The sequence below is a fragment of the Hevea brasiliensis genome, chromosome 3, assembly GCF_030052815.1.
Source record: "Hevea brasiliensis isolate MT/VB/25A 57/8 chromosome 3, ASM3005281v1, whole genome shotgun sequence".
Classification (NCBI taxonomy): Eukaryota; Viridiplantae; Streptophyta; class Magnoliopsida; order Malpighiales; family Euphorbiaceae; genus Hevea; species Hevea brasiliensis.
The window spans coordinates 6206978-6218701 of NC_079495.1; the positions used below are offsets into that span (position 1 = coordinate 6206978).

The 11724-nt window shown below is 33.6% G+C and overlaps 1 protein-coding gene across 1 annotated transcript; it reads right to left on the bottom strand.

Moving 5' to 3' along the window:
• Nucleotides 1–6906: 6906 nt before the first annotated feature.
• On the bottom strand, nt 6907–9666 carry LOC131178607 (40S ribosomal protein S5-like). The gene is made up of 5 exons (XM_058143723.1): nt 9571–9666; nt 9376–9481; nt 7596–7867; nt 7220–7423; nt 6907–7125 (listed from the first exon to the last, which is right to left on the bottom strand). The coding sequence occupies exons 2-5, from the start codon at nt 9472–9474 to the stop codon at nt 7071–7073; spliced, it is 630 nt and encodes a 209-aa protein (XP_057999706.1). The 5' UTR covers nt 9475–9481; nt 9571–9666; the 3' UTR covers nt 6907–7070.
• Between the last annotated feature and the right edge of the window lie 2058 nt (nt 9667–11724).

Genomic DNA, 11724 nt, shown 5'->3' on the forward strand with positions numbered 1-11724 from the left:
GGTCCGTGAGTGCTCCAAATTACCTTTTGATGTTATGATGTGAAAATGTTGTTTATGTTGCATTTCACTCTACAGGGTGCATTAGTTCAGATAGTTATAGAGATTATAGTTAAGATTGATATTTTACTCTCTGAGTCGAACGCTCACTCCTGTTCAAAAATTTTTACAGGCCACAGGAGGATATTTATTCTGGGTTAACCTGCTTTTATACTTCGCAGGTTGTTTATCGATATTTGTGTAATTTTATTTACTCCTAGAATTTCCGCATGTGTTAGCAAGAATTATTTGAATTTGGTCCGTAATATTATATTCATGTTGGACTGTAAACTTAATATTTTAAGTCTGTTTTGATGGATTGGATGAGGGAGCTGAGCTCCCATTTATTATTATGTTGATGAGTATGTGGAGGGTGAGCTGAGCTCCCCAATGGATGGTTTATTGTGTTTACAGGTCGGGTGAGTCGAAAACTCCCCGTTGGAAAGTCCATTTTATGGCCGGACTCTGTCCGTCTGTTTTCTTGAATTTGGGCCCAATGGGCCTTAGAGTTGGGTTAATGAACAGTTAGGCTTACTACGGGCCTCGGGGGCTTTAGGCTGGCCCAGGTCCTAGTGCCGGTCCGGCCCATAGGTTGGGTCGTGACAGGTAACTTGATGAAAAATTAATTAATTAGGTTAAATAGAAACTTAAAGTTATTTGAAATTGAATTTATTTGTAAATTAAATTATCAATAATAAATTAATTTTAGTCATCTAGTAAATATCATTTAAATAATTAACAATCCCATAGATAGGAATTACTTGTACATGAAAATTGTTTGCAAACAACAACCCTTTTGTGAATTACTTGCGTGTGTAGGATTAGAATTGCATTTTTAGGATAAAGTTTAATAGAGAAATAATAATAAGACTTCTAGAAATATTAGTAGAGGACTGGCACTCAAATTAACGAGGTTAGACCAGGCGTAAGGGGTGTCTAACACTTTCCCCGTACGTATCCACTATCTCAAACCTAGACATTGGGCTATGGTAATGACGATTGTGGAAACTCTGCAAGGAGTAAGTTGCCATCCATGACCTTCAGAAGAAACACTGAATATGTCCCGGTTATTACCCGGGTGGCAACTCTTGTCTGTCTATGCCTTCGTGGCATAAATCCTTAGTACCGTGGTAGTATTATAGGAAGACGATACTTCCCAGCGGTTTGATTCTATTAGGATTGTATGAAGTGCATGCCTAGGAAATGCTATCTAAAGAAGTGGTACTTAAGTGAGACCATTGCGACTTCACCATTTTTCTTGAGCATTACCCAGTGCATTTTATATAATTCTAGTGGATGATATTTTGCCTCACGGCCCCCTATCGCTCTACAGTTTGGTGACTCCATTGGGGACTAAAAGGATAGTTACTCCAACATGTTTCTATTAGTCTAATATTATTCATCTGTTAAACTTTTTGTACTGCACTACACTATCACACAGTTCACCCTTGCCCTTTTTAGCCCTGCTAGTACTAGCCAAGGAGACCATAGTTCCACTCGAGCTATGACGAATTGGTGAATACTAGCACCCCATGCCTGTACCTTCAAGTATATAAAAGAGCCACAGCTTCGGCCGTTGTGCTTAATGGACAAGCTCTCGCATGGGTGACCCTTTTCCTACCCAATGAAGCCCATGAGCTAAAGATTTTAGCCCTAGGTGCCCCGTAGATTTTTATTGTGCTGGATTTATAACCTTACTATTCAAATCATAAGTTCTAGTGGTAGTTGAGAAAAACCTAGGCCTATGCATAAACCCAATGTGTGTATAGGCCCAAGTCCATTTTAAAACCCGTGTTAAGCAAGAGGATGCTTACTTATGGTTAAACTTTAAGGACATAAATCCTTTTTTTATGAGGGAAGGATCGTCCTGGACCACCCCCTGTTGGTGTGTCTAGTGTACCGTAGCCTAGGATAGAATTTTTTTCCTACCTTGCACGTGAGAGTTGAAGGTATAAGGGGGTAAAGATTCAGTTACGAGATATATATATTTTTTTTATTTTGATTCAGTATTTGGTCCGATTTTAGTTCAGTTTATATGGTCTGGTTTTAGTTCAGTTTTGATTCTATTGGTATGATTTGGTTTTGGTTTTGTAAAGGTAAAGGTAAAAAAAAAAAAGGTTCATTCATGCATTGCATTCATATACATAGGATGTTTAGTTTAACCCTTAAATCCTTTTTTTTTTTTAGCAAACATAGCCTCGAAACACACCAAAGAGACTTCCGATTAGGTCACTTAGGTTAGGGAAGGGAAGAGACTAATAAGGATTTCACCTGTACTACTTAAGATGGAAGAAACTATGGCCATGCTTGATGAAACCTTGAACGCCAAGATGTTTGAGTTGGAAGAGAAAATTATAGTCTACTTTTGGAAGAGGCCCTGAGGTAGGTCAATTAAGTGGCAATAAAGTTATTAAGGTTCAAATTGTGTCTCGCACCCTAAGGAGATTTTCCCAATTTAACTAATCCTTATCCAAAGTTTTCAATTGTCTCAAATCTCAAGACCTGTTGTAGCTCTTAACACTCAAACTGACACCAAATCCACTTCCACCTAGCTATGATATCAACCAATATTGCTAGTTTCACCAAACCCACGGTCATGACACCGATTGATGCTTCCAACTTAAGCATGATATCTAAAACCTAATTGATGCCAAAAAGATAACCAACCCAGAAAACTGACCAAACACTTGCACCAACCCTATGCCTAACCAATTTTTCCATCTCCACCAGATCTTTACATAATCTCCACCACCCCAAATAACCATGATGGGATTATTGACTTAATCTAACCCATCCAAAAGCCCAATAAACCTCAACCTATAATAGTTGTTGACATTTGTCATAATTCTAGCTATGATGAGGGTCCTTTGGATGTCTGGACCGATTCTGATGAGGAGGTAGTTGCATTACAAGTAGATAGTTCAGATCTACCAATGTCGCTTTTCAAGTTGGTAGGATCTATAAAAACTTGATGGATCCAAAAGTGGCTACCGTGTGAAGAAAGGGATGAAGTTTTTTCCTAGCATGGGCCTCAAAAAACGTATAGATAGCCTAGTGACTTTTCTTGAGATGAAGGGGCAGATCACAATGTATGGTTTGGGCTATGAGCCAACTAAAGAGGAAAAAGAGCCAAAATCTCCTAAGTTCTTGAAAGAGGGGGGCAATTGACTGGACATATAATTAGGAGTTACTACATGTGAAAGTGCTAAAGCAGAAAATTAGGACCATTGATCTAAGGATTTGCATGGAAAACTAAGCACCTAAAGCTACATCCTCGCTTTGAGTTTGTCTTTTGTAATGCTCACAGATGGTAATCTTGATGTTTCCATTTCTGATATACTTGATGCTAATTTTAAGGCGAAGATCAATAACATGACCAGTCCTTCTGCTTACATGTTTGATATTTATTCTAATGGGTATATGCATGGCATTCATAATCATTTAGAATTAGTTTCTATTAATGCATCAAAATCAATCTCTATTAATTTGGGTACACCAAATAATCCTAAAGATGTTGAGTTAGCTAAAGATTTAACCCAAGAAGAAAGAGATAAATTTATAGCCTTGTTAACAAAGTACCAAGAAGCACGTGTCTTGAGCTTAAAATTAGATGGTCGATTCCCAAGCCACGCTAGTGTCCCCATAGGAAAAGAGTGATCAAAAGTTGACTTAGCTAGTTATCCTAATGAAAAGTAAAATTTTATGCTATGAAGGATTAATAGTAGCACATGTGGACCTAGAGGGAGAAGAAAAATGATATGAAGACATAAGGAGGTCTCTGGAAGTGAGAATACTTGCAATAAGCCAACAAAAGAGATAGAGCAACAATTCATAGATTAACCACTCAACTTACTTTAGCCGGGGGACAATTCTACAAACTCTTATGTGTGATAGAAAAATAGGCTGAGTAAATAATGAAAGAAGTATATGTAGGAATGTGTGGTTCCCATATGAATGGAAAGATTCTAGTTGGGAAAAAAAGTTCGAAACATATAAGGATTGGCCTAAAAAACTCCCTTATGTTCTTTAAGGTTATCGTAGTATTACACGGACATCCACGAGGGCAACCCCGTTCTTTTTAGTGTATGGGACTAAAGCAATGCTATTTATTAAGCAAGAGATCAGATCCTTAAGAGTGATGCTAGAAGCTAAGATCCTAAAAAATGAGTGGGCTTAGAAGAGATATGAAGAACTAGCTTTGGTTGATGAAAAGAGAATGTGAACCTTGTATCATATGCAGGCTTATCAGAGGAAGATAGCTAAGGCCTTTAATAAGAAGGTGAAGCCAAGAAAGATCAAAGAGAGAGACATGGTTTTGAAACAAGCTCGGCCTATCCCTTTTGATTTAAGAGGAAAATTTAACCCAAGCTAGGATGGTCCATACATAGTCAAAAAGATTTTGCCATAGTAAAAATATCAGACCTGGAAGGGAATGAATTTTAAGAACCAGTCAATTTAGACAGGCTCAAATGGTACTTTGTGTGAGATAGGTCCGCTAGGCTGAAAACCTGCAAAAGGCAGTCTAGGCGTAAGTGTCAAAGAAAAAAAAAAGAAGAAAAGAAAAAAAAAATGCAAGAATAAAAAAAATCAAAAGGTTGTCTAGGCAAAAGGAGAGATGAAAGAAGATCTGGATGGAAAACCTGAAAAAGCCATTCTGCAGGTTATAAACTTATTTCTTACTTTGGAAGGTTGAAAATTTGGTAAAACTAAATGTAAGAGGGAGTAATGGTGTACTTGAATAAATAAAAAAACTTTTATTGCATTAACCATGAATAGGTTTTATTTAATTATGATTATGAATGTTCGTGTCTTGAAGGATACATCAAAAGATTAACTAATTGAACTACATTATTTTGATTTAACATATTGTCTTGTGAGCATGACAGAATAGGTGCTTGATATGAATGCCCTGGTAATTATCTAATTTCAAAAAAAAAAAAAAGAGCTCGCTAGGTGGAAAACCTGAAAGGGCTACTTAGGCAAAAGTTAGAGCAAGCTCGCTGAGATGAAAACTCGAAAGGGCATTTCAGGCAAAAGTTAGGGCACAAAGAATGGAGTTCATGGAAGAGAAATGAGTCAAGGCAAAACAAGGTTTTGAAATAACTTTAGAATAATGAGCCATGAGGGGAGCGAAGAAAAAGAAAAATCAGAGGGGAATTGTATTGTGACCTTAAGGAAGTCTTTTTAATGAACATTTTTCCTAGAAAATTTTAAGGTTAAAAGAAAGTTTTTCCAAAAAGAGGTCCCTCAGAGGACTAAGTTTTTAGAATCTTTAGTAAAATCAGCATGCCCATGATAAGAAGTAGCATACAGGAAGCATAAAAATCACAAAGAGAGTTTTGAGATCCAGTCATCCTAGTTTTTTCAAATCATGAAATAGATGTTTTTTTGGTAAGTTCTTAGAAATTGTTTAGGGCACACGACATAGTTGCGTAAGGCGTAGAAGAACACGCATCAATATGTCACCTGTAGGTGTGTAAGGCGTAGAAGAACATGCATCTCCACAGTTTCACGTGTCAAAATATGAGGGGGTTTGATTCGTTCTCAGGATAATGAGGGGGATACGTAGGCAGTTTTGGACTGTGGTCCTAAATACGAACCCATCATATTTCATGACAAATGTTTTTTAGTAAGTTCTTAGACGTTATTTAGGGCATATGACATAGTTGTGTAAGACATAGAAGAACATGCATCAACATGTCACCTGTAGGTGTATAAGGTATAGAAGAACATGCATCACCATAGTTTTAAGTGTCAAACTATGAGAGGGTCTGATTCTTCCTCAGGATAGCGAGGGGGATGTGTAGGCAGTTTAGGACTGTAGTCCTAAATACGAATCCACAACATTTCAAGACAAATATTTTTGGTAAGTCCTTAAACGTTGTTTAGGGCACATGGCATAGTTGTGTAAGGTGTAGAATAACACACATCAACATGTCCCTGTAGGTGTGTAAGGCGTAGAAGAACATGCATCACCACTGTTTTAAGTGTCGAACTATGAGTGGGTCTGATTCTTCCTCAGGATAGTGAGGGGGATACGTAGGTAGTTTAGGACCGCGGTCCTAAATACGAATCCACAATATTTCAAATCACACAGTTGCCATTGTCATGAGACCATAGCTAGTCTCATGAGGCAGAGTGTATCGATAGAGTAAGATGCACTCGATTTTCACATGAAACAGTTATCACGATAATGAGACTGTAGCTAGTCTCATAATATAGAGTATGTCTACCAAGCAAGATGTACTCGATCCTTATAGCCAATGTTTCATAGTTATTAGAAGATTGAGATTCACTTTTACGAAACTTGAGCAATGCTTTCACATTGATTTTAACTTTTGTCAAAGTAGGGGGCAAACTGTAAACTCTTATTTTATGATGAGTACATGCATTGAGGCTGTGGGAAACCCAATGATGACAAATTATATGACTATAAGATATAATTATCAGATCTGTCAAAGGGATTCACAACAACATCAGTGGTGTCATTTGTGAAAATATTAGCATTGAGCAACATCCCACAATTTTTCATCATGCTTTTCTTATTTCATTTGTGCTTTCGTGAGTTTTTAATTTTTCAATTTTAATTTATTTCTTTAGTTAGAAACTTGCAAATGTAGATATACAAAAGCTTTTTCTAAAATATAATTAGAGTTGAAAGATTTTATTTTGATAACTTTAAATTATGTAACTGAAATAAAATAATCACCTCAATTGACAGACGGTTGGCATAATTTACTTAGAAAATGCTACAATGCTCATTCTACAAATTATATGTATTAGTTATCATCTCGAGGCCCAAAGCACCAAAGACGAGCATTTATCTGTGCTATGATACACACATGCCATTATAAATTAAAAACACACACAAATAAAATTCATGATATTTATAAAAAGAAAACGCAAAAATCGTTAGCACATATAAACACCAGGCGAACATCATTACTATGCTCAAAATTTTACAAGAGAACTAAAAAAATCCTGAGACATGCAAAAAACTTTTTCCACCGCCATCCCCATCCTGCATTGATATCTCATCGGTTGGCCTTAGCAACTCTTTCAATCTCATCCTTTTTCTTGATAGCATAACTGAAAACGCAGGGTGGGTCATGACCAGAAGTAAGCAGAACAGATATCAACTGTTCAGAAAGAGAGAATATGAAAAATAAGAATGAAATTCAACCTGTTGGAAGAGCCCTTTGCAGCATTGATGAGCTCGTCTGCCAAACATTCTGCAATAGTCTTGATGTTTCTGAAAGCAGCTTCACGAGCACCAGTGGTAAGGAGGTAGATGGCCTGGTTAACACGCCTCAGAGGAGAGATATCCACAGCCTGACGCCTGACAACACCAGCAGAACCAATTCGAGTGGCATCTTCCCGGGGCCCACTTTAGTAATACAACATTGACCGAAAAAAAGAAAAAATTAAGTCAAATAGATAAAGGTAGGAAACATAAAATCCAAATGCCTACAAAAACAGGGACATCATGCAATGAACTTTAAATATCCAGAGTACACCCAACATCCAATTGTACTCCAGCATAAAACCAAATAATGCACCTGTTAATCACGGCATCCACGGTAAATTGGATTGGGTTTTGATCAGTTAGGAGATGAATGATTTCCATAGCATGCTTCACAATCCTAACTGCCATCAATTTTTTCCCATTGTTTCTGCCATGCATCATCAATGAGTTTGTAAGCCTCTCTACAATTGGGCACTGGGCCTTCCTGAAACGCTTGACTGAGTACCTCCCAGCAGTGTGTGGAACATAGGTTGCATGCTTGGCTGGTTGGACTCCAATGTAATCACTCAAGGAAATATCATTAACCTGATGCACAAAAAATTCAACAGTGAACCCTAATTGAGAAGATAGATCTTAACATATTAATTTTAAAGATCACAGCAATATGGCCCCAACACAAAGATATAAAAACCATAGTCATATTAAAGATTCAAGATCCAGAGGGCATTTTATATGATCTAATTGAGAAGGTATATTTGACTGGCTGACCAGTTTGCAAAGCCATGGAACTAGCACTAGCAGGTGCAGTCCCATGAGGTAGCAACCATCAGTTTAAGCCAAAGTTCATCAAATTATACAAGCCCAAAAAATAAAAGATAACATATTAAGGTTCCGTTTGTTTCGCGGAAAAATGACTTTTATATGTAAAATATGAAAAATATTTTCCAAAAAAATATTTTCCATAAAAATATTTTCTGGTTGTAATATTAAATTAATAATACTTATTTATCTCGTATATGTACAAGTGTGTTCACATTTTAATAAGATTTTCAAAATTTAGAAAATAGAAAATAACATTCTCTTTTGAAAAAATGAAAGTCATTTTCCTTAAAAATGACTCAATTTTCCTTTGAACAGAAAAATGAAAAACACTTTTCATTGACCAATTTCCCTGAGTGTTACCAAATACCAGAAAATACGAAAAAAATGTTTTTAGGGAAATATTTTCTGTAAAACAAACGGAGCCTAAAACAACAATAGGCTGTGATATTTCAAAAAGGGGGTGGAGCTCTGGATAGGCACAATAAAGCAAATGTTAATACCTATCACAATTTCAGTAAAGCACAAGACACAACTTAGATGAGGCGTGCCTTACTATGTCTGCATGTGGCTTCTCACATTATATACAATTACAATTAAGCCTAACAAGTTGGGCCCTCAACAAGACAAGCAAAAGCAACCTAAAAACAATATCTCAGTGCCACAGCTATATACTTCCTAACCACAAAATTATCACAATTCTTTAACTTCTTCCCTCAATTGAGACATGCAAGAAGGCACATAAAGCAAACAAATTATCTAGAATTGCGTTATTCATCCTTTGACCGCTATCTTTATTAAGAACGTCCCAAACAAAAATTTATAGGCAAATTTTCACAGTAAAAAACCCAAATTAAAGTTGGGACTTGGAAAACTACCCGACTTTCACAATTGGCAGGCACAAAGCAAAACAGAATGAATCCAAACAAAAAGCAACAAACTCAGAAACACCACACAATCTCTAATATCTGTGATATTTCATTTTAAAAAAGATTACATTCAATAAGCTATACAAAACTCTATACAAAACAGTGAATAAAATATGGAACTGGACAACACATATTAAACCACCAGAGATTACTCAAAACCCAGAAGAGCAGATCAAATGATAAACAGAAAAACATCATAATAACACAGATCAACATATACATACAATTGCAAATAAGATTTAACCACGTTCTAATCCAAACATCAATCAGAAGCAAAATACACTTATTATAATAAAAAAAAATAATTAAAATGATTGAGAGTGAACAGGAGAAGCAACTTATAACCTGAACTTCCTCAAAGGTCCATCGGTTGAAGAGTTTAACCTCGTTGTAAGGCTGAGTAGGTTCTCCCGTCACTGGCGTCGCTGCCAAGGTTGCCGCCATTGCTTACCTGAAAACAAAATACATAATGGTAAGCAAACGAGGGAAAGATTCCAGAGTAGACAAAAGATAATCGTAGCAAGACATATGCTAGAAAACCTGTAATTCCAAGAGCTGAAGGAGTAGAGAGTGAGTGAGAAGAGAGAGTGAGTGAGAAGAGAGAGAGGGCGAAGCGGCTCTCAGCGACCAGGAACAGAGAAAAACTTCTGATTGAAACCCTATTTCTGATCGGGTTATTATACTCTACCAAAAGACAGCCTAAGAACGGCAAGACTCTTTTATCCCTGACTCTTCGCTTTGCTTAAATTTGGTATGTTGTGCTCTACAGATTCTTCTATTCAAAGCCCAGCTGCACTTTAATTTTGGATCCAAAGCCCCACACTAAGGACCAACATCACTAATAAAATAAATAATAATATTTCCGTTCCCTTATCACCCCCAAATGCGCCTATCCCTCCTCCATTCATCCTTCATAAATCATAATAATATTAATACATAAAATTATTATTATTATTATTGTTATTTAAATTTATCAATTTCTATTGTAGTTTTCAATAAATATAAATATAAATATATATGTTGTTATTTTATTAATTTAATAAAAAAATCTTATTTTATTTATAGATTATAATGTAATCTAAGCTTCTTAGTTATTGTATATTCAATTTATAGTGAATTAATATATTCAATTTAAATTATTTTATAAGACCCATTGATTATTGAACACTGCTAAAATATATTGACCTATTTTCATATGATCACGTTAAATTTATAGAATCAATCAAATAATGAGATTAATATTCAAACATTACATGTTATGCATTGCATATTAAAAAGATAGAGTTTAAATCAAATAGACAGATGAACGTATTTAAATTTTACTTTTAAGATCGATATAAAATGTATTATATATAAAAAACTTTTAAAAATTTTAAATTTTCATAATAAATTCAAAATTGCTAATATTTATTATATTTTTTTACTTCAAAGAAACATATGACTTATTAAAATATATTCAATTGAAGAAATCATTTGAAATATATAACTAAAGGGAGTGATACTTTCACTATTCTTAAGAAAAGTAAAAGTATATAATAACGATGAGATGAATTATATTATATTAATATATCAAAATATCTAATTTTTTTATTGTTTTAAGAACAATTAAAAGATTATTTTGCATCAACTTTTAAATTAATTTTTGGAAATCAATTAATATGTTTCAATTTTTTATATTAAAAAATTATATCTAAATATAAATTATTATAAAAATAATAATTTTAAGAATTACTTTAATTAACAATTTATAAGTCAATTTATCACATTGTGATTGAAATCTTAAGAGTAATTTATAAATAAAATATTTTCTTTTTGATTGATTAGTATTCATATACAAATTATAAAAATTTAAAAATTCTTCTTATTTTATATTATATATTTACTATTTTAAAATTAGCAGCTATCCAACCCATTATTCTTTTACTATGAAACTAAATTTCTATTTTTGTTTTTAAAATTCTAAAGATTTTATAAGATGTTAGCTTTTGAATTTATTAATAACATAAAATATTATAATTTTTAAAAATTTTCAAACTTTTCCTAATGATATAAAGATAAAAAAAATGGCTAATCTTTAAAATACTAAAGGCAATAATATTTTTTAAAATATCTTAATAATTTTATATAATAATTAGTATTTTTATTTATTTAAATAAATAAATATTATTCTCACTTGAATTGAAATAGTATTAAAATCAATGCATTTGAATGACAAATAAAATTTATCGGTACATATCCATTTATCACTTAACTTGATGATAAAAAAAATGAGCAAAGGCATAATGTCGTGAAATATCAATTTATCAACTGATATGACATGCTCTGTCTTTGCACATTTTGCATGTCTTCCAAAGAAAAATTAATGACACGCGCTCCATTAATTGATTTATATTTTAACTTACATTTATAGTCATCATATTAATATATGTTTGTTTTAGTTTTTCCAATTCTAAAATATTTATTTATGCTTTCTACTATATCATTTTGAACATTTTGAAACTAATGAAAAAAAAAAATTACCATCACTTTCCCTAATTTTAAAATTTGAATGATGAAATTACGTTTTTATTTAAATATAATTAAATTTTAGTTATTATTTTGCAATAAATAAGAAGGATGAAATTTATTTAAATTTTTTAAAAAGAATTTAACATTTTAAAAATAATAATTAAAATTTAATGAAATGCTAATGAA

What these genes read in the sequence shown, in the direction of transcription:
- LOC131178607 (XM_058143723.1), bottom strand. Translation starts at nt 9,474, where the DNA reads ATGGCGGCAACCTTGGCAGCGACGCCAGTGACGGGAGAACCTACTCAG. An exon ending in GTGGATGCCGTGATTAACAG is followed by an intron (nt 7,424 to 7,595) that starts GTGCATTATTTG and finishes GTATTACTAAAG; the next exon opens with TGGGCCCCGGGAAGATGCCA. An exon ending in GCAAAGGGCTCTTCCAACAG is followed by an intron (nt 7,126 to 7,219) that starts GTTGAATTTCAT and finishes CTGCGTTTTCAG; the next exon opens with TTATGCTATCAAGAAAAAGG.